The following is a 23,303-nucleotide window of genomic DNA, read 5'->3' on the forward strand; positions in this document are numbered from 1 at the left end:
TTTTATTTTTGCAGGTGTCTTGTAAAAGAAACCTACAAGAAGGCTAAAAGCTCAAACCTGCCGTTACTCACACTGAGTACCTTCTCATCGCCAATAATTTTACAGATATAAACTGTTATAAATTATTTGACATGTGTGATAAGTACGAATATACCATCTCAGTACAGTGCCTTGTTTATGTTGAGTGCCATCTTGTCACATTACGAACACAAACTTCAATGTATTTTAATATTGACCAATTTAATATCTTATATAAATGTGAAGAGGACTCTCATGGGAACCTTGTTTTACAAATCAAAGTCTTCATATTCACCCTATTTTAATCAGACATGCCTAAGCAAAATCCTGTGGTACCAATTGTGTTCAAAAGTCACTTAGTAAAATTGAAACAGCCCATAATTGTGGAATGGGAGGAAAATGATACCTGCAATACATGTTCTGTGAAGCGCTCAGAGACTGTTAAATAGGATTAGTGAAGAAATAGCATCATGTAAGCAAAGAAAATAACAAAAGAAAACAAAACAGAAACAGGTCAAGGTGAAGGTGTGGAAAAGTGTAACGCAGGGTGTTGTTATAAAACATTATTTCTAGTTTCTTAGGAAGTATGGTTTAATCCATCATCCAATAATAAAAAAATAATGTGGCACAACTGCAAACCTACAAAAGCCATGGGAATAGCAGTAGCGTTCAGAGAAGTAAAGACACTTTTGAAAGAGAGCCATAAAAAGTCCTGTCAAAAGTTTTTTTTTCTTCTTTTACACATCATGTGAAGGCACAACAGCAGGTAGATAAAATTCAGATTAAAACTAAACTTTTGGTCCAAACACAGAAGACTATGTGTGGTTATCATTCTGAGCTCTCTGGGTAGCACAGTAGGGGCAGCATCATGCTGAGGGGATGTGGGAACAGACAGGCAGACAAACAGACAGGCAACCTGGGACAAATAACCCAGATGTGCAGCCTGGCCTTCACTGGAATGGTTCAGATCAAAGAATAAATATGTCTTAAAATAGACGTGGTGAGGTCAGGACATACATTTCATGAAGAATCCGTAATGATTTTAAAATTGATGTTCCCAGATTCTATTCATTCAGTCTGAATAAGTCCAAGCTATTTTGCAAACATAAGTTTGTAAGATTGTGAGTGTTTAGATGTGTTTTCAGCTGTGACATGCCCCAAAAAACTTGCAGGAAAAGTTGATTCTACCAAGTATTGAATCAAATACAAATTCACGGCACACCATTCAGCTTTTAAAAACCAATTACTGCTTTCCTTCCACTCATCAATTAACAGTGTTGGATCTAATAAAATAAAATGAAATTGAACATTTCAAAATACGTACTTCAATTTCCTGTTTTGACAGTGGTTCAGTAGCGCCCTCTGCTGTCAGAAAAGCGCTTCACAGCAGAAAGCGACCGCTTGGCTTCCTTCTTTTCCTATTGGTTGATTTTGGCCATGTGACCAAAACAGCGTCATGGCGGCGGCCGCTGCAGCCAGGTCGAGCATGGGACTGACTTTGAGGTTCTCCAGAGTTATCCCGGACTGTCGGTCATGTCCTTTGTACAGACTCAAGGGCTGTGTCGACAACACCGCCGGCTCTCAGAGGAGGGGGTCGTTTGATAGTCTCCGGACGATAAATCGGCATTTACAGACCAGTATATGTGAGTGGTGTAGCTTGCTAGCAGTGTTTAGCATAATTTTTAGGATGCATTCGTGAAGATAAACTGTTTTTTTATAAGACATCTAATAAGTAGTAACCTATCTTACGAATACCGCGTTGTTCATAATGCCTGCAAATTTTGGCTTGCAATTTATATTTCAAACCAAACATTGTTTAGAAGCTCTTGTGCAACTTTTTTCCCAGTTGGAGTTGTTATGAAACTTATGCAACATCTGTGTAACAAGTTGTAGATTCCCCGCTTTGTATTTGATTGATATGAGACAGTTACGTGATTCCTGAAGTTACTGTTTCTCTTTCCAAAGGTCTCTCCCAAGCTGAAGAGGGCAGCTCCAACGCAGAAGACCCAGATGATGTGTAAGTCCAAAGGGCTTTTATTGTGGAGTTATACACAACTATAAACCGGGACTAATCAATAATAGAAATAAAAATCCCCACTAAAACGTTGAAAATGTTCTATTTTCAACTAGTTAAATTCTTTTTTTTTATTATTATTTACTTTAGTTCACAGTCTTGGTTTATCAAAGACAAAATACTTTAATTTTTCAGACACTGACTGTAATCTGGAAATGCTCCAGTGTTTCAGTGATAATGGTCAACATCTTAGATAAGCATTATCAGTATTTGTGTGGACATGATTAAATTTTAAAAAGTCTTTATGATAAATGTTGTTTTGTGTTTATATGGGTCATGGAAGCCTATATAAACATTTGCCCTACAAAAGTATTCACACCATTTCATGTCAAAGTAATGCAAATTAAAGTAATTTGGAAATGAAAGGCATGTATGGTTTTCCATCCATCCATTTTCTTACACCCTTATCCCACTGGGGCCAGGAGGGGTGCCCACTATCTCCAGCTGTCAAAGGCGAGAGGCGGGGTACACCCTGTACGGGTCGCCAGTCCGTCGCAGGTGTATGGTTTTCCTTTATTCATTATTCATTATTTTTTAAACAAAAAAGTCAGCTGATATCCAAAATTAAAACCTAGAGCAACTAATTGTCTTCTGAAGACAATGTCTACAAAGTTTGGCTTGCACGTCAGTCTTAGACCAAAACTGAACTGTTCGCCCTTCGTACAAAATACTATATGTGGTGGAAAACCAGAAAATATTGGGAAGAGAAAGCTAGAGCTAAAAGCTGGAATCCCCAAAGTACCTGCAGCAAAAGTTTAGAGTTTTGCCTAAAATTGGGCTGAATACAAATGACACTTCCGCAAACATCACAGTTATGCATTTCTATGCGTTTCGCATATGAATACTTTTGCAAGGCACTGAGTTGAAAAGTATACTTAAAATCAGTTGTTTGTTCAATAATGTTATCGTTTCTAACCTCCAGGGTCAACGTAGTGTATATTGACCGCTCTGGCAAAAGAATCCCAGTTAAGGCCAAAGTTGGGGACAACATCCTCTATTTGGCTCATAAACATGGAATTGACCTTGAAGGTGAGGGCGGATGCAGCTTAACGAACGTATGATGCTGGAATAATTGGATCCCTTTATGTTTTCCTGTAGGAGCCTGTGAGGCATCGCTGGCCTGCTCAACATGCCACGTCTATGTGAACTCCGCCCATCTCGACAAACTTCCAGAACCTGAAGAGAGGTACATTTGCAGCTGAATCTTCCCTGTATGCTCTGGATCTCGGTAAAAGTTGACACATGTTTCGGTCCCCAGGGAGGATGACATGCTCGACATGGCACCCATGCTTCAGGAGAATTCCCGCCTGGGATGTCAGATCATTCTCACCCCGGATCTTGACGGGATTGAGCTCACTTTGCCCAAAGTCACCAGGAACTTCTATGTGGACGGCCATGTTCCCAAACCTCATTGAGCAGAGAAACAGAGGAGGAAGAGAAGAGAGGGGACTGATAAAGAAAGAGGGTGGTGCTATGAGCCAAACACCGTGTTCTGGTTGAGCAACTGGGGTGACTGAAGAGATGGAACAGCAGCTCTGAGAGCATCTTACTGACATTTCCAGTTGTTTATGCAACATCAGGACAGATGAGATTGAGTCGAACACTAAGAAAATCTGGTGATTTCAAAGGTTACATGCAAAAGAAACTGTGGTGGTTCAACTGATGTATTTATTGAAGTAAAAAGTTCTCTGATCATTTTAAGATTTCATTCAATGTTACAGACTGCTCACTGCTCCAATATCAGCTTAAGACTGAGAGCAGAGTTGGTGTCTTTGCTGGTGAACGGCACATTCCTTTTTACAGCTTATCTACGCACAAATATTACAAAGTGATTATTTTTCTGACCTGTCTTGTCTGATCTTAATTGTCACACTTTCTACTATGCATTGGACTTCCTTTTATGTACCAGTAGTCATTTATAGATGTTACTGCGCTTTATGAAATTAACCATAAGTCACACATAGAAGGGTTTCCTTGCTGTTTGGCTATCAAGGCTGACAGAAAAGCCATGTAAGTGTACTTGATGTTTGAATTCCAGAATGATGCTGATACTTAATGCTCATTTGTTTAAACATTTCAAAACATGCAGATGGATTGGATTTGAGTCTAAATAGTTTAGTTGATTACTTTCAGGTGTGCCAAGATGGATAACTTTGTGGGAGTTTACTCAAGTCTACTGTAACATACGCACAAATAGGAATTTTTGTTTTTGTTAAAATGTTCAGACTGTGCAATAAAATCCGCTCAGAAACTCACTTGTAAGCAGTGCATTATTTGAATACATGGGTAATCAGAAAATCATCCGTCTGCCTTAAAAAACAAAAAAAACAAAAAGAAACTAGTTTAATCCAAGGCTAACAAGCGGCCATTACTCACTCGTCAACTACGCCTGTTTTCAAGGCAGTGTCAGGTAAAGTACTGGAGCCTAGCCCCGATCAGCATTTTTATACGGTGCAGGTGCAATCAAGTAAACCAAAAACACCTGTGTGGCCTCAGGCTGACCCAAAACCCAAGTCATAGCTAACGGCTTAATCGGGTTGAGTTCGAAACAAATTCAGTAACTTGCATTTCTCATCGAAACAAATTCAGTAACTTGCATTTCTCAACATTTTAAAGGGATTTGTGTGATCCACGGTGAGTTTCAAAAGCGATTAGCTATTATGCGAGCTCAGTGTCCTTAGTTAGCTGTTTGTGAGTTTTGTTGTGGGAAATATTCATGCAAACATCCTTCTGACACCTGTCCAACGTCAGTTGAATTCATATCGTATTATGTCAAATCTTCAGATCTAAAAGTTTTGATTCGCAGTCTGATCTACCAGAAAATAGGATTTGTGCCTTGAATGTGTTTGATTCCATGACAACGGCCAGTCTATTGATGTAAGCCGCTGAGCTTATGCGCTCGCGACAGTCTTCTTCAGATGGCCGCGAAAAGCCTTCGACGTTCTAGAACGCAGGAAGTGCAACCTTTTCGTTCTATAACGACTTAAAACGAGACCAAAGATTCCAAAAATGATTACATTCTTTCTGGTGAGTTAAAAAAGATACATTTTATTAAATGAGATCAAGTTTTAGGACGTCAATCATGTGTTTGCGTTATTTTCTTTACCTTGCTAGGAATTATACACGTAAAAAAAATATCCTCTTAGCCCATCTAAGCTGTTTAAAAGTGATTTATTTACTCACAATGTTGTGAACTCCACAGTTTATGTTGTCCGCTGTCAAACGTCAAATGGAAACAAGAACCCCAGTTATGTGTAAAAGCCTTGAGTTGACATTTTTAGAGAGAAGTAGTGCTAGAAACTTCAAATCTTTACTCGGCTCAAAAATCTGAACGTGCAATCTGAACTCTGAATTTCCGCGTTTTTGTATAGTTGTCGTTTCTTGATGTGATTTTGTTCTATCTATCTATCTATCTATCTATCTATCTATCTATCTATCTATCTATCTATCTATCTATCTATCTGCATAGTGGTTTGTGGAGTTAATTTGTGTAAGAAATTATGGATTAAAACTTAAAATGTTGTATGACTAAGTCAATTAAAAAATGGGCAACTATGGGAGCTGCTGGTATCATGCTACTGGGTAATGTGATAGCTGTGCAGCACACTGGACATCATTGGATGTGAGGGGTGTGTTGTGTGTAAATGTAATGGATTATATAGAAAAGAAAAGGTTTTTTATGCTTTTGCAGAACATCAATGTATATAGCTATCTTATAGAAGACTGTATGTAGTGTAGATTTTGCAGAATGTGTAAGTTGTTTTAGAAAACCTAGAATGTGTATTTGTGAGGGAGGACAAATTATATATATATATATATATATATATATATATATATATATATATATATATATATATATATCTCAGGTATTAAAATATGTGGATTCCATTAAATAAAATAAAATAAAAAAAAACGTACATAGCGTTAGTCACATCAGTTACTTCTTAAAATGGGTTTTCCAGTAAAGAGCCGAGGTTAAGCACAGAATGACAGTGCAGATTACAGATTATATCGTCTATAGATCTATAGTTCAGTTGACGGCCACTTTCTAGAAATAGACTGGGTTAGACTCAGAGCAGGCCAGCTGTAGCTTTTATTAAAGATGTTTCAATTTAGTTGGTATGTGATACCCTTAATTTATCTGCTTGTTTTGATAATTTTGCAGACAGTGGCTTAGCATGAGCACAGCGCCAAGGACAGAAGCTGCATTTATCCAGGACAACCAAAGCAAAGCAGAACACAATGATTCACATTCGGCCCTCTTCTACCTCTTTCATGAAGTTTCGAAGCTTGCAACACCAATCCACAAAAGTTGGTTTGACACAAATCCTGCTTCCAAAAACCCTACTGAGGCATCAGATGTTAATAGTTGCATAAATGAAAAGGAAGAGCGAGCCACTTCCAACCCTTTGGAGGATCCTTCAGGAGTAAAAGACGGGGATGAACATTTATTCCAATCCTCTTGCAGTTCTCACCGACACAGTTTGTGTTGCATGATACCAAACAGCCCCTGGAAAGTGCTGAGTCTAATCAACCTGCACTGTGAAAGACTACTTCATGATAAAGATGCTGAGGAGGCAGACCTCAGTTTAGGATCATCTTCAAGAGTCAGTCACTCGAATGCCAAATTTGCAACTGCATCGCCAGGCGTAACGAAGGGGGGAAATACAGAATACAGTCTTGAAAGCACTTCAGGGCTGTCACTTCAACTCTGTGAGAGACGGATATCTCCAACATCTGTGGTGGATTTGAAAATGGGTAGCTCTGAAGAGGTTGAAGAAGATTCTGGTGAGGGCTGTAGCCTGCAGATGCACTCTGCTGAGAAAACGGCTGCTCATGCTGTAGCGTTGTGTGAATGCAGCTCAGCAGCAACTTTGCAGCCTCTGCACAGTTACAGAGAGAAGCCAAGTGTTGGCAAACAGCAATCATTGATCCAGGAGTGCAAGAAGGACTGGTTTCTTACTGAAAAGGATCATTTGAATGTATTGTTTTCTGATAATGCTTTGCAGCAAGCACAGACCTCCAGTGTATGTTCTACTGCCCAGATTACTTTCAGTTCAACCTATATGGAGTGCACAGATGTGCCACAACCAGCACTAACACTAGACCTTAATGCAAATGTTACTTTATCTACAGAGAAACCATGCAACACCCAGCTACCTCCTTCCAGTGCAGGTCTGCTCTCACCGCAATCGGGACAATATGATCAATTTTCAGCATCTAAGACTGAATGCTGTCACGTTCCCCAGGAAGAAAGCCACCCCAAAGCTGACTATTCAACTGTCTCTAGCTGTACTGTGTCATATGCAACAGATATTTGGAAGGTGAGCAATGATGAAAAAGATCAGCTTTCAACCAACAAATGTAGAACCAAGACCAGACGGAAACAGCCTCACCCCTCTCGCAGCGCTGATAGTCAGGACCCAGACTTCCAGGGCGTAACTTTCAGGATAGACACAGAGCTGGATGACGACAGGCAACAGTGTCGACTTCTCATTACTTCAAAGTACAGGTGAAAATGGCTTCGGCGCTTTTTAGTGATAACATTTTTGAAGTGTTTTAATTTGAGATGATTGACGTAACAGTCTGCAACATGCGTGTCTGTCACAGCAAGAAACTCTGCAAAAGTGTGAGGAAACCAAAGCTGAGGACACGGGCATTGCAGAAATTGGCTAAAACCAGCAGTTCAGATGAGGAGACTGACCACACAACCAATATCAATAGTAAGTAAAACCTGAAATACAAAACATTTTGTAATAATATTTACTATTATTGGAAATCCCTAATAATCCACTGACCATGATTATACTGGCTCAAGCCAATCTGCACTAGGAGGTCTGCCAATTTTGATTATAATTTGTTTAGTAGTTTAATGCATCCAAATTAAACCACATTAAAATTGTTTTTATCCATTTAAAAAAAAAAAAGAAAATGCTGAAGGTTATGTGAAAGTTGTGATGGTTTTGAAGAGTATTCCTATATAAGCATGAAAGAACATATCAAATAGCTTTATATTTACTGAACCTAAAATCTATGTGCTGCACTTAATATATATATAAAAAAACATCCATGTCTTAGGCAGACATAACAGTTTAATACTAAAGTATCAAATGTCTATTGGCAAAATTTTAAAAGGTAATATGTGGAATGTCAATATCTCCACCAGGGGGCGCGACTAGACCACCATCTTTCACCATTAGTCTTAGCAAAATTTATGGGATTATCCGTGACTGAAATGACTTGTATTAATGAATACTTTAAAAAACTAGTCTAAATTGTTTGTAATTGCCTGTAACCATGTAATGCTTGTGTGAATCATAATAATCAATCATACGCATCACAGTGAAAAGATGCATCTTTTCACTATGGTTGAGTGAAAAGAATTTTAGGTTTTCTCTCAAATGTTCCTTTCATTTCATATGTTGGTCGGCACACTTTTCCAGGCATCTTTTTGGAGGATGAAATTCAAAATGCATTTACAAATTAATTTCAAACTCTTTTTTTTTTAAGTAGCCACAACTTGCATTTTACTAGTATTTACTTTAGGACTTCATACTCTTTAAGTTCTTAGTTGTATGAATGCTTTCATGTCAGTCAACTTATTGGCCATTAATGAGACAAAGAAATCCCAACATGTTCAGTGGTATTACTTTAGATTGGGACTAATCCTTGATGATGATCATTTTTTTTACTTCTGTGATACAAAACTGATATTGCTGTAATTCTGTGTCATCAGAAGGAAAAGTCTGTGCGTCCTGCTGCACCAGGAAGACCCCCATGTGGAGGGACGCAGAGGACGGGACTCCTCTCTGTAATGCTTGTGGCATAAGGTAGATTTAAAAACCCTTTCTGTTTACTGTAATTTCTAATGTTTTTTTTGTTTTGTTTTTTTTTCCCCAGTTCTTCAAGTAATATTCTCCTCTTAATATCAAGGCTAATCATATATATTTCTAATGAATGTGCATCTTGTAAGACAAATATACTTTGTGGAAGGGCTAAAAATAAGTCTGCAATCTAATAAGTTTTTTTTTTTTTTGAAGGTATAAGAAATACCGAGTCCGCTGTGTCAAATGCTGGCATATTCCCCGGAAAGAGGGCAACTCCAGCTCACTCTGCATCAGGTGTGGAAACTTGGTGAAACTCACCTCAGCTCAGCGGAAACATCCCTCTTAGGCTGCACACACATGCCGGTTTTTTATGTGTATTCTTGGCAAAGCTAGGAACGAACGAGGTCAGAGCTGCTTCTTTGTTTACTTGTTTACAGTTAAGCGCAGGTAGCGATGCAAAAAGAAAAAAGTTTGAAAAGAGTTGTAAAATGCTCTACAATTGTTGTCAGAGCATAAAGTGAAGAATTGATGTCAGTTTGTGCATCTTAATTTCTATGCATCAAGTGTGATGGTGTTTAGACAGTGTTTTGTGTGTGTGTGTGGATAGAAACATTTACTTATGTGGAGATTGAAGCTTTTGTGGACAAGCTGTATGTCATGAAGCCTCAAAAACAGGACGCTGAAACGTATTGCAGAAAGTTTACCTTTATTACTGTTGATATCTTGTCATTTAACTTAGTTTTTCCGTGTAATGACTATCAGTTATGCCGGGTGGCTCCAGTATTTAATGGTAATATTTGCTGATATTAACTTCAAAAACAATTTATTGCCTTCGACCCTGACAGTGACTCTGTCTGCTAAACACAGTGGGTAAATATGTACAAGTTACATTTTATTTTGTCTTGTTGTATTTGTTGGTTGTACTTGTTGGCAAAATACATTTGGAAGGCTAAAGTGGTGCACTTTCTGTTGCCTCTGAGAAAAAAAAACAAGCAGTTATTTTGTGTATTTGCGTGGGCTTTCGTCTGAAGTAAATTCAAAAAGAAACATCTGATATGTTTTCCACTTCTTTCATGTGTGTAAATAAAATCTGTACAGCTGACATAAATCCACTGTGATAATTACAGGGATTACAGCATAAAATAACGGTTTTAGAGAGGTGCACAGATTACATTGGAGGTAACAAATTCTCCATAATGAGGCTTCCCACAGTTTCCCCCAGCCGTCCAAGTGGGTGGCCTCAAACAAATTGATACAACGCAGCTATTATATCAAAATGGATTACGTCTTCAACGGTTTCCTCTCTCACCATGTGCCAAAACATTTAGGAAGGAGAAACACTGGTGGAAACGAGCACTGTGAAAGCCAAGAACATAAAACAAACAGCAGCTTCATAAATTTCACGTGTCCTCTCACATTTCCTATAAAAAAACATTTCGAAACTCACCTGTTACCGTCAATTAAATGGAACGGTAAATGCAAGTTATAACAAACACACTAATGAAGGACAGGTTTGTGTATGCATGTTATTTTCAAAGACAAACTTTTGATTTCAATTAATGCCAGAAGGGACTTGAGTGATCATGTTTACATCGCCTTGCAAAAGTATTCCGTCTCCTTAAACTTTTTTCCACATTTTGTTGCACGATATACAAAAACTTCTATGTTCTCTGGGATTGTATGTGTTAGACCACCAAAAAGTGAGGATTGCATTTTTATTCAACTTCCTGCATTAATTCAATGCAACCCATTGCACTGACCAAATGAGACCAAAGCTGAACATTTTGCTTTAAATACAAAAAGCTATGCATGCTGGAAAGCTTACCCTACATGCTAGGGCTGTGTAATTTTATCGATTATACGATGGTTATCGATATTTTTTTCCCTCAAAGTATCGATTTTTCATCTGCGAGTATCAATACATTAAATCCTACTTTGAGTTTTATGTCAAATCCACATGAATTAAATAACATCTGTCACACTTGACATTTTTTACCCAGTTGAACGTGTACATTAAAAATGACATGTATTGAAACAACGGGTTGCAATTAATCAAATAATGAAAGGAAATAGATAAATTACATTATCTAATAAGTGAATAAGACAAAAAGGGTTCCTTTTCTACATAACCAAATATACAATACACAATTGTTTAAATTAACATTTAAACATTAAACAAAGCAAATGTATGACAAAAATATTTATTACACCAGAATTAAATGTTGCCAAATGGGTCTTGAGTGATTAGTGTGTAATAAGTTCAATCCACGTCTATGGAATGATTTTGATCACAAAATGTCATCAAAATCACTCTGTCCCTCTAAAATCTTTCAGAAAATCTTAAAAATGTATAGAATCACATTGTTTGCTGAATATTGTGACATTATATCGTGAGCAGAATATCGCGCATCGTATTGTATCTTGAGATTAGTGTATCACTACAGCCCATACTGAATACGGAGGTACCAGCATTATGCTGTGGGAATTGTTTTTATCAGGTTCCAGTAAGTTTGTTCAAGAGGATGGGAAAATGGATAAAGCTATATACAGGTGACTCCTGGACGAAAACCTGACAATAAAACAACAACAAAACAAAAACAGGGTTAAGTTTAATCTGAACAAGACTAGACCTGAGACCAGCTCTTCTCTCATTGATCTGATGAAACTTTGTAAAGAACATGCAAAAAATGTAATCTCTAGATGTGGTGAGACGTACTCTGAGACTCAAAGTTGTAATTCTTGTGAGAACATTTTAATAGAAATAACCAAAATCTAACAAAGAACACTGAAATTGTGTTTATAAAAAGCTGTAAAAGCATTCCTGTGAACAATTATGTTTAAGTTTGACATCTTAAAGTGTTTAAAAGATTTTTACATTTCTATGCAAAAGTTTGGCAGCAGTAGCTTGTAAACGTGGACGTGTTTTAGTTAATATTTTGCTGGCAAATAGAAGGCTCTTTGTCTGATGTTAGCATTTTGGGTTGAGTCTGCAGGGGGCAAAGGAGGAGGATGTTTAGAGTGGGAGGCTGCACTTAGATGCAGTCAGATGGTTTATGTTTTTGTTAATGAAAAGGGAGCAGGGGGTCCTTCCCATTAGACAGGCTCTGATTTCCCCTGTTGGGGCCGTAGTCTCTCCATTGGCTACCCTCTGGACCATGACGCTGGACCCCAGACCCATGGATGAGACGGACATTGACGTGGAGGGTCAAAGCGACTGTGAAGACGCGGAGTTTTCTGTGTTCAGTGAGAAATCCGCGTCCTCTGCTGCTGCTGCTGTCCCCAAACAGGACGACCAGAGCAGGAGATCCGCCTCTAAGCCTCCGTTCTCTTACATCGCTCTCATCACCATGGCGATCCTCCAGAGTCCGAAGAAGAGGCTGACCCTCAGTGAGATCTGTCACTTCATCCTTCAGCGCTTCGCCTATTATCGGGAGAGGTTCCCGGCGTGGCAGAACTCCATCCGCCACAACCTGTCGTTAAATGACTGCTTCGTGAAAATGCCACGGGAGCCCGGGAATCCTGGCAAGGGGAACTACTGGACGCTGGATCCCATGTCGGCCGACATGTTCGCAAACGGGAGCTTTCTTCGCAGGAGGAAACGTTTCAAGCGGCAGGAGTTGTTTCTGGGAGCGCTCAAGGAGCACAGGGCGCAGGAGCGACGCAGCCCGGCTGCCGGGTCGCCGTTTGGCTCCGGACTCCACTGTCCCGATTCAAGCCTCCAAGCGGGCTCGGGAGGCCGGGTACGTCTTCAAGTTTGTCCCGGGTTGCCACCTGCGGGCTGCATGATCCCAGCGCTCTCCTCGCTCCTCTCCCGGAATCCTGTGCTCATGTTTGAACACTGGAACTCAGGATTCCCAGCAATAGCTCCAAATCTCGCCCTTCCTTCCGCCTCGCTGCACGGATTATCGTCCTATCCAGCTTCTCAGATGCCAGTTTTCCCCTTGAAAGTTTCGCCATGCTTGATCTAAAATATTGCATTTATTTGAACTACAAACATCCAGACGGCATAACGGTACATATGTTTCTCAGTCCAACAGGCCGTGTTTATAAAAATAAATGACTCTCACATTTAGTGCTGGTTTAAATAAATTTGTTTAATTATAAACTAATAGTGTCAGTTTGAATTAATCAAACGATTATAACTTATGCTATTTTTTTCAATTGTGAAAAAGTCAAGTATAAAAATATTTAAGAAAAACTGAGACAAAAAAACCCCAATAAATAACCAATAATCAGACAGTATTCAGGCATCAGAGAGACGCATATTTTCGATGAAGAAAAGTAATTTAGGGAAAAACATGCGACACATAATCATTCATTACATTTACGACGGACTAAAGTAACGATATATAGAACTGCTTTTATATAATTTTAGACTACAAGTTGAATTTATTTTTGGATGTTTGTGTCATGTTTGAAAAAGGCCCAGATTTAAATGCAAGAAGTGCTGACTATCACAGATGAAATCATCGGTAGGTGATATCAAATTTTCAAACGACACTGTATACTGCAGTTTGATTGCAATGTGGAAACAGACTAATCTGTAACTTGTTCATTGTAAAATCAAAAAAATATACCAAACTGATAAATGCACGAAAGGCTATAAGATTTAATCAGACTTTAGAGTTAGGGAGACCCGTATTTTAATGCCTTTCCCTTAAACTTAAGTAATGTTTACTATTCTTGCACATGAAATGTGTTTACATAAAATATAGAGGAAAATATTAATAAAATCAAACCGAAAAACACTTTTTGTTTTATTTACCCTAGCCTGGTTTAAACCAGCTCCTTGTCCTGTTTGCTGTGCTGCAAGCAAGAGTTCATCCGAGCGGAATTGTAGAGAAAGGCAATGTCTAAAATATCTATCTCCTATTGATTCTTCTGAAATATTTATACATTACTGTTTTTGTTTTTTTGTTACCTGAGGCAGATATTGAAGGTAGGATGTGCAAATTACATGAGTGTAAGTGGAAGGATGGACATCTTCAGCTAAACATTGTTCCCCTATCCGTATCATTTGCAAAAAAAAAAAAAATGGAAATATGCAAGTAAAAAAATTGCTGTGGGCATTTAGAGTTTTATTATGCGAGATCTTAACCTAGGTATTTGTCCTTATTTTATTAAGGTCCCCGAGAGGCCATTAGCATGACCTGTCAAAACCCACTTAAGTCCAAAATGTTTTATACGCCTGGTAAATTTGGATTTATTTGTCTAATTTTTATTTATTTTAATTAAGATGTTTGCTTCTGATAGGGAATGAGGCAGACGTCTTTCAAAAAATAGACCCATTATGAAATGAGTACTGATTTCAAATCAAATAAAAAATGTAATTTATATTTTTAAAAATGGCATGTCAAAAAATATTTCTATCCTTCTCAGTAATCAATGGAAATGTTTTTATTGTCCTTACTCTTTTCTTTTTTTTTTCTTTTTGTTCTGGTATTTTGTTCATGGTTGGTAATGAGCTTCACAGATTCTGAGGTCGGAGGCCTCCGTGCAATCATCCTAATTTTTGGCTCCCTGCACATATTTTGTGTCAGATTCATGTCAAAGCTCTTGCTGGGCCACTTCAAAATCCTAATATAACCCCCACTCAGAAAAAAACAAACAAACAAAAAAACACTTTGATTCAATTAAAAAATTCCTTTAAACCTAAACTAGGATTTTTGTAATGGACCCAAGGAGAAAAGCACATAAAATGAAGGAACATGTTTATACTTTGTTTTCAAATTGTTTATTAAAAATCTGAAAACAGGGATGTGAATTTGTCAGGGCTGGAAGCAAAGTCATTAATGACATCATTGTAAGAGATGTCATGGCCAACTGTGTGGTTGGTGCTAATAAGTACAAGGCCACTGAATTGTCCCTGTGCCAGCGGAGAACTTGGGTAAATTTTAATCAATTTCAGTTTGGAAAAACTCCGTCGTGCTGAAGCAACTGTTGGATGCAGGCTTTCCTGAGTAAGCCAAAGATTTGGGAACAACTCGCAAATTGTAGTTATGCATAACCGCATGTCCCCAAAAGTAGCGGCAGCCAACAGTTGAATAACATTAAGCTATTGTTTGTGTACCAACTATAAAAATAATTTAGAAATAGTTTTTCATGTGTAATAGCATTTAGCTTGTATTATTAAATGTTATAGTATATTTATCGCTGTTGTTTTTGCATTTTCCTCCTTTAATTATTTTACATCTAAATTGAATATAGCATTAACTGTATTAAAAGCATCAAATATCTTCAGAAGTAATCTAATAAGCAAGTAGAGCTTATCTGTGGGTAATTTAATCTCTGCTCGGTTGAGGTTTGTTCCAGAACGTTAGTCAACAAACAACTTCATGAAGATCAAGAAATACAGCAGGGAGAAAGTTATGGAGAATAACATGAAAATTGATGTTCATAGTTTGCTCAAAGCTGGTGGAGAAATTCACCAAAAATGATGAAAATCGCAACAGAAAATGGTTCAACAAACTGATTTACTCAGGGAACTGGACGCCACATTTTCAGACTTTGGTTGTCAAAATGTGAAATGTATCAGTACCAATGACAACGATGCCATCCCACATCATTATGGTACCACAACTGTGCTCTGAACGTCTAAATTTGATTTTTCAAAAATATGTCTCGTCATTGTGACAAAAAAAACTTCAGTCTTTCTCCAGGACGTTCATGTAGAAAAATCTTAGGAACATCCTTCTTGGTCGGCATCCAGTAAGTCCATGCTGATCTAAAATTTGGTTCTCTGTGGACGGTGTCATTGTCGTTTCAAAATGTACCCCAAACACCAAAGCCTACAAAAGCAGCTGTTTTAGAGATGATCCAAACACTTTGATCCATCACAATTTGATCCTTGTCAAAGTTCCTCAGATAGTCATGCAACAGCAGCACAGATGAAACAAAACAACTTTAAAACATATTAATGGACACCTTGTGCTAACAAGAAAATTCAGTTTGTAATGTGATGTGATCTATTTCTAAAGAAGAGGAATTCAGTACCACTTGATGCCTCGTGAAATGTAGTGTCGGCAAACTAAAATATTCGTAATTTAAGCATAAATCCAGCAATTAAAAAAATACATATTTAACTGCAAAATACCACAGAGAACATAGAATGTATGTAATGACAACAAGGAGGACTTCTAGCCCCACAATAATGGAGACTGGATCATTGTTCCAGAGGAAAATACTTACTTTACAATGTCTGGTGTCTTTTCATTGTATAATGTGGTCTTGACAGATAAATGATAAACACATGTTCAGTAACTGTCATCAAAAATCTGCAGGTTTATGTAGAGAATAAAAACACACTAAAACACTACCCCAGTTGCCTCTCATTGGCTCCCTTTTAGATTGTTATGTTGCATTGCTAATAGCCCTAAATTACTTTGCCCTTCAAAAATGCAGGTTTTCTGTCATCTGTGAGATCCATAAACAGTATCTTGCTAACTATTTCCACGTGGGAGTGCAAGACTGCCAGTCAGAAATGCAGAACACTTTCTGGGAGTGATTCACTGTTAATAACACATCTAATATGTAATACAAGCTAAAGACAGGAGGCCAATTTTTCCAGCTGCATTGTCTTTCGCAAATGTTGGCTTCCTCTGGAAGTCCTGGAAGGATCCACGTTTAGCTTCCAGTCACTTTATTCATTTTCAGTGAAAATATATTTTTTTTACATGCTGAAGAAGAACATGTAATCTGTGTATAGTAATGCAGGCCAGTATGGTGAGTTTAAGTGCCACATCAGAAGTCTAATCCTGTGGGAGTCTATGCTGAATTAAATTAGAAACATTCAAAGACAAGTATTTTTGTTAAAGGAAGTAAACCTTTTTTTTCTGTCTATTAAATCAGACCAAACCTCACCTGTTTTAGATCAATTAGGGTAGCCAGAATAATGGGATATATTTGTGATGTTCAATCCAAAACATAGACTTTTTTGTCCTTCTGCCACTTATTAACTTGGCACACTGATTGGGGTCATTGTCTGTTTGGAAGAGCCATTTGTGTTGTAGCTTTACCTTTATGATATGTTGCTTTAATAATTACCACATGATGCTCTTTCCTTGTGATGTCTATTTAGGACACCTGCCCCTCCTGTTGCATAACCTTTCAAGAAGGGTAAACACATTTTACATCAAACAAGGTTTATCTAAGGGCCACATAAAAAGCTCAGGCAGGCCAAATTTGGCCCCTGGGCCTTCAGTTTGTGGCGTGTGTTAACTTTGTATTTTCAAGAAAAATCCTCAACAGCTCAATGAAAGTTTCATTGACTAAAAATTAGAAATTGCAAATAATAATATTGCCTCATAGGAATTTAATGCACTTTTTTTTTATTTCAGTTATGCGAAGGAAATATAACCAAAAAGATTACAGAAGTAGATAAAGATGACAAAAAAAGATTACACTATATTTTATCAATGTCAGAAAAGCATTAAGAATTAGTATTAAAAATGTTAATGTTGGAAACACACCTCATGCTCAATACAAGCTACAAGGAAAAAAAAAACATTTTATGTAGACAATTGTTTCATGTAAACTGAAATCATATCATTTGATTTTGTTCATTTATCGTTAAAGATTTTTGGTCAACCTTTCAAAAATGGTCCATTTGTCAAAACTGAAGTATAGGATTTTAATTTAATTAGGCAAAGCAAGTAATTATTTCACTTCCGATGGGGTTAGTGGATTGCTGCGATGTGGAGGTGTGACTTTCTTGTGCGTCTCCCTCCATTTCATTTAAGTTGAACATTTTTAAAGCAATCTGCTCAGTTTCCTCTTCCTTCCCACATTCAAACAAACACGCAAACCAGCCATCACCAAGGTAAGCCAGGTCAGAGTAACCACTGGGGCCCCTGTAAAGGATCCAGGGTTCACTCCATGCATTTGGATCGGATGGGGATTTGTTCAGAAACACACCCAAATCGAGTCGTTTTCTTTTATGGCTCGGGTGTGTGTATAAAAGCCAGTGGGTTGCATCGCCTGCTGCTGCTGCCGAGTCTTTGTTTTGGGCTGGGAAGGAGACCACACTTCCCTGACAGCCACAACCTGTTTCCACAAGCTTTTTGTCACTGTGTATTGCAAATATTTGTCCTTTACTGTCACTGGACGCTTCCACCCGATGCCCTTCGCTACTGCGGGCATTGCAATAGATGTATCTGCCATTCGCATCACAAACCTCAGCCATTTGACACTCTATTGATTGTCTATCAAACAAAGTGCCAAACTGCCAGTTTACCCCAGAATCGTCGCTATACAGGGAGACAGCATGTGGAATAGGCTTAGCAGGACTTACACCAACATAAGCATAAGCTGGAATCATCAATCTACCACTCTCTGTTTGAAGACCATGACCTGGCCCAATTGCAAAGGTCACCCAGTCAGTATGTAGATGTTCAGTCAGATCAGTCAGTCCACTCCAGGTTTCTCCAAGATCATCACTCGTGACGTAGCAGAGCCGGGTTTTGTTGCAGTAATTGCCAATTTGCCACCATTCTGTGCAGTTTCCTTCTACGCAGATGAAAAACAAGAAGAGCTTCCCGTTTGTCCTGTCGTACACTGGACAGGGATTCATAGTGCGGTGGCCATCAATGTGCGCTTCTTCCACAATTTTCTGCTCAGTCCACTGCAAAACATGATATGCAGATGGATTAAGTATAAGAGACAGTGTGCTCGACAGAAAAAAAAATGTAAAATGAGAAGCCGTGAACCAATTAAACAGTTAACTGGGGGGAAATATACCTCAACTGTAACTCTGTTGGTTTCCCTCTGCAGCGCTCCCTTTTTCATAGCCAGCTCCTCCGCCATATGATCGGCTTTTTCTGTTCTCCGCTCAGCAAAGGTCAGAAGAGTTTCTCCCACGGGCAAAAGAGCAGGAATCCTGTAAACCTTTGGTTTACAGGACGATTGTGGATCATTATGCAACTTGTCCATTGCTGGAAAGTTAATGGTCTGTACTGAGAAGTGACGTGTCGGTCTTCTTCTTCCTACTTTTTATTGGCGATTGGTAAGAAACGTTTGGTACTACCGCCACCTACTGGAGAATGGTTCAGGATGACCACTCTGTATCTGAACATCTTAGTCTGTCATATTATACACACATAACTACTAAATATAATCACATTTTATGAAACAATTTAGTTTTCTTTAAAAATCGAATGATTTGTATATTTGCCACCTAAGTTCTTATTCAATTTCTAACGTTTTCCTTATTTCTTTTAAACTCTTAGTCTCTCCTTCATATTTGACATTCTAATATAACATGCTCTGTTGTTAAATAGCTCAGTAATCACATTTATGCTTTTGTATTTTAAAATTATTTATTTAGCAATGTTTGTCAAAATCTAAATCTTATTCATTTTTCCTCTTTTTCCAGTCCTTATTTCTCCTATGTTTAAAATTTTATAAAACCATCTTCTTTTTGTTTGATTGTAGCAGGTAACCTACTCTTCCACTACTCTGCAGCAAGCAAAGGAAACTTATTCCACTGCACATGCATACAAGTAGTAGCAAACTTGTTCAGCTTTGCCAACTAATAAGACAGGATAAGATAAGACAGGATAAAATAATATAAGATCTTGACCACCTTACCCCTTTCCAATGCTGCCCTGGTCAACTGCCGACATAAACCATATCAAAAACCACTGCCGACTGTTACCATGCAGCAGATATCATAAGTTACCCTGTTTTCTATCTTTTTTTCTTCTTGTTCTCCTTCCTTCAATCCATTGCTTTGAATCCACTTCTGTCTCTAATACTCTTATACATGACAGGTGCCTGAGAGAAAAGCCAGGGAAATGAGAGGAAGGGCGTTCATCTCGTTACTTAGCTCTGGGCTAAACATTTCATTAAACGTCTATTTTAAATGGAGATTTGACTTATGAGCTTTTAGGTCGTAAAAACTATGTTTAAAGTAGAAAATACATTTAGAACAGAGTATAGATTTTGAAAATCACTTATCAGACCAGGGCTAAAATGGAAAGGTCAGTTTAACAGGTAGATTTATGTTTTTATTGATACTCACTACTTTTAGTGTGCCAAGAACATTTTACAGGGCAACATCATATGTTAGGGATGGGCTGATCCAGTTTGATGAGGGTGTCAGAACTGAAATCAACACCATGTGTAACAGAATATTAGGTGTAGGCATCTGGATCCGTTCACCAACACAGACCCCGTCCAAAAACCTAACGGGGGAGAGAACTTAATGACACAATGTTTTTACCTCCTTAATAACATGCTTAGATAGGAAAACAACTACTACTATGCAAACCAATAAAAGCCATGAATTTAAAGGTAAATAGCATTAAGTGATGTATATGCTTACATTGATCAGCTGAATGAATGAACTCACTGTAGGAGTTTTTGCACTGCACTGCATTAGCGGGAGGGCAAGCAGTTAGGAAAGTGAGAGAGCGATGACTTGCTTGTTTTGTGCTGTTGTGTTGACAACCTTCCATTCTGGATAGGACCACCCTGCTCGCTGCTCAGCTCTCAATAAAACAAGCTCTCCTTCACCCTCGCTTGCTCCTTTCTCAGGTCATTTGTGAGTTCTTTGACTTTTGTTGTTTTTCTTCTTCTTCTTCTGCTGCTTCTTTTCAAGTGACCCCCTGCTTTGTTGGCTCAAACTGACAACACACATTACCCTGGTTTTAGTTCCTGAAGGGTTGAAGACTTATGGAAAGTCATGTCATTATGACCCCCCCAGCTGAGCATTTTTGCGGACAACAGGCTGGAAACATTATCTTGCAATGTCACCATTAGTGAAGCAATGAAGAAACTTTATTTGGTACCTGAATTGAAGCTAATGATGCTCTAAAGAGCAGCTGTGTAGTAATCCCGAGGTGGGTTAGATTATATGATGAGTTCTGAATTGTTGTATAAAACCACAAAAAATAAAAACAAAAATAGCTAAAAAAAACCCAAAAAACCCCCCACTTTTTTAGAAGTTCTGAAGCAGATGTATAAAACTTCACAACTTCTTTTATGAAAAAATATCTTGTCGCTAAAAAGTGACCAGTTGCACAATATGCATGCATTTAACTGCTTAATGCTTTTAAATCAATCAGTCTAAGCTGAAGGGGATCCTAATGTAAGTTTGAGAGAAATTAAAAGAGAAGGAGGAAATTAAACCAGTTAATCAATGTCGTACACACAACGAGCATTACGATTCTCTTCTGGTTCTGGCTTTAGAGATTTCTGGAGAGATTTCCAGTTTTGATTCAGATCAAGGTGACACACTTAAAGACAGTTAAAGCTGATGCTAAGCTGTAAAGAAATGTAAGAAAGCACATGGTGTAAACAAAACATTCCATTTGATTGGGCAGGACTTTCTGGCTCTGGTTCTGTGTGTGTCAGAAGTAATAGAACTTGGTTTCCCTGACAACCAGCTGCTTCTGGGGGAGGAGCCATCATAAAAACTGATCAACAAATCGGAAGGAAACTTTGGGAAACCTCATAGCAATAAGAAATATCCTCCTCTGTCAACAAACTGTTCTTGTAGATCAGTTTTTTTTTTGTTTTTTTTATCCCTGGGAAGGTTTTACATCCATGATTTTTATGGTGGAAATTTTACTCTGTGAAAATAAATCGCTACAGTAAATAGTATGACACCCCCAACTTTAATGGCACAGTGAGGTTGCAGAATGCATTTACATGCATGTGTAAAGAGGGTGTGTGACTTTGTGGGTGTGTTTAGAAAACTGTTAAAAGAGCTTGAATTGTTTATAGTAACAGCCAGAGTGCTGATTTACTGACCTCTTTGCTGCAGAAAGCAATAAAGCTCAGGACTCAGGAGAACTGCCTCAACTGTCTTTGTTAAAATGTTTTCCATTTCAGTTTTGCAAACAAATAAACAAAGAAAATCACCTCAGAGTTTAACACTAAACAATGTTTAAGTAACCTATCAATATGTGAAAGTTCTGACATACATTGTAGGCAATAAGACTTCAGTATCTGTGTGTAATGCTTCAAGGTCATACACTTTTTCATACAGTTTTTTTCTTTGTTCCTCACTTTGGCAGCATGTTGTAAACTTAAAAAATAGTGAAATGAAAGGAGAAAAGGACAAAATCCTATCTTTAGCAGAGGAGTAAGTACTGTATATCTGTCAGACTGTGCCATCTTTGTTTGTTTTGTTTTTTTGTTTGTTTGTTTTTTTCACTAGTAGAATTTGGGAACATGTTGTGTCTTTATAGGAAAAGTCATAGATACTGCAAGAAGCTTACAAAGATGTGGCCAACATTTATAAGAAGGGATGTAATGTCAATGAAGATTTTCCACAGATTATTCAAGAGAGTGTAAATCTTTTCTGGAACTTTTTTTTAAGTGAAATTGTTTTTTGTTTTGTTTTGAATCAATGGTTATATATTTTTTTTAACTATATTTTGAGAGTCGTTTGTCTCATATCATGTCAGAAATAATCTTTTAGACTGAATATACATCCTGTATGAAAGGTTGGAAATCAATCTGCAACAAATTTAACGATTATTCCAACATGCAACAAAGTGAAAACAAATGGCAGAACAAACTGTGGGCTAAAACCTCAGTGCCACATTTAGAAACCTGGCTCTCTGTGCTGTCCAGTTTCTGGTGAAACCTGTATGTGTGTATATGTGTGTGTGTGCGTGTGTGTGTGAGAGAGAGAGCGAAAGAGAATGTGTTTGTTATCTTTAAGAGTATTCTGTTTAAAACATCTGAAGAGGCAATAAACAGATTTTTTTTTTTTTTTGTGAAAGGAAAAAGCCTCGGCGCAGCTGTGCCGAACTGTAATCCTCCAGACGTCCGGAGAGACACCACAAAGGATGGCTGAGTGGCGACCACATGATGCTGGGATTCACTTCAAATATCTGATGATGTGAAACAAGACAGATGCGCGGACACATGTGGAAAAGGCCGGATTCTTCACGAGGGTCTCGGCTTACACAAAGGAAAAGCTGGAAATACATCTGAATGGGAGAAGCAACAGAGCGATCCAAAACAAAAGCCTTGGAAGAAAACATTAAGTCTCTTTTTAGGGAAGAAGTTGGAGGTCTTATAAAATGAGAATTTTTAACCAGTATTCAGGAAACGTATAAAAACCACATACATCATACAGCTGTGCCTTTTGAGCTGCTCCTTATTTCCTCCCATAGGTCTTGGATGCATAGAGTACCCATGTTAGACACACTTCACTTATATGATGACAGATATTTAACACAGATGTACTCATGCTGGAGCTAAAGCCTATGCAGGGCCACACGCAAGCATCGAATCCATAGGTTTCACTGTGGCCAGAAATCTGAACAATTACACCAGACAACCTTGAATTTTAGAGCGATCCTTACACTATGTCTGCCAGTGTTTCACTGGCCTTTACAACGAGAGAAAAGGACAAGTTTTACAGCTCGACT

General features: G+C 38.1%; 4 protein-coding genes across 4 annotated transcripts; 3 read left to right on the top strand and 1 right to left on the bottom strand.

Annotated features, from left to right (window-relative positions):
* Positions 1-1,443: 1,443 nt before the first annotated feature.
* On the top strand, positions 1,444-4,347 carry fdx2 (ferredoxin 2). The gene is made up of 5 exons (XM_007551595.2): positions 1,444-1,661; positions 1,984-2,035; positions 3,015-3,121; positions 3,191-3,278; positions 3,351-4,347. The coding sequence occupies exons 1-5, from the start codon at positions 1,475-1,477 to the stop codon at positions 3,505-3,507; spliced, it is 591 nt and encodes a 196-aa protein (XP_007551657.1). The 5' UTR covers positions 1,444-1,474; the 3' UTR covers positions 3,508-4,347.
* Positions 4,348-4,437: 90 nt separating this feature from the next.
* zglp1 (zinc finger GATA like protein 1) lies at positions 4,438-9,971 on the top strand. Its single transcript, XM_016671348.1, has 5 exons — positions 4,438-4,502; positions 6,258-7,604; positions 7,703-7,815; positions 8,829-8,922; positions 9,133-9,971. Exons 2-5 carry the CDS (start codon positions 6,271-6,273, stop codon positions 9,263-9,265), a joined length of 1,674 nt encoding a protein of 557 aa, XP_016526834.1. The 5' UTR covers positions 4,438-4,502; positions 6,258-6,270; the 3' UTR covers positions 9,266-9,971.
* A 2,023-nt stretch (positions 9,972-11,994) lies between these two features.
* LOC103137725 (forkhead box protein D2-like) lies at positions 11,995-14,259 on the top strand. The gene has a single exon (XM_016671349.1). It carries the CDS (start codon positions 12,075-12,077, stop codon positions 12,885-12,887), a length of 813 nt encoding a protein of 270 aa, XP_016526835.1. The 5' UTR covers positions 11,995-12,074; the 3' UTR covers positions 12,888-14,259.
* Positions 14,260-17,227: 2,968 nt separating this feature from the next.
* LOC103137727 (sialidase-3-like) lies at positions 17,228-18,916 on the bottom strand. The gene is made up of 2 exons (XM_007551599.2): positions 18,655-18,916; positions 17,228-18,538 (listed from the first exon to the last, which is right to left on the bottom strand). The coding sequence occupies exons 1-2, from the start codon at positions 18,844-18,846 to the stop codon at positions 17,558-17,560; spliced, it is 1,173 nt and encodes a 390-aa protein (XP_007551661.1). The 5' UTR covers positions 18,847-18,916; the 3' UTR covers positions 17,228-17,557.
* Positions 18,917-23,303: the final 4,387 nt, after the last annotated feature.

The sequence above is a fragment of the Poecilia formosa genome, unplaced genomic scaffold, assembly GCF_000485575.1.
Source record: "Poecilia formosa unplaced genomic scaffold, Poecilia_formosa-5.1.2 Scaffold43, whole genome shotgun sequence".
In the NCBI taxonomy this organism is placed as follows: Eukaryota; Metazoa; Chordata; class Actinopteri; order Cyprinodontiformes; family Poeciliidae; genus Poecilia; species Poecilia formosa.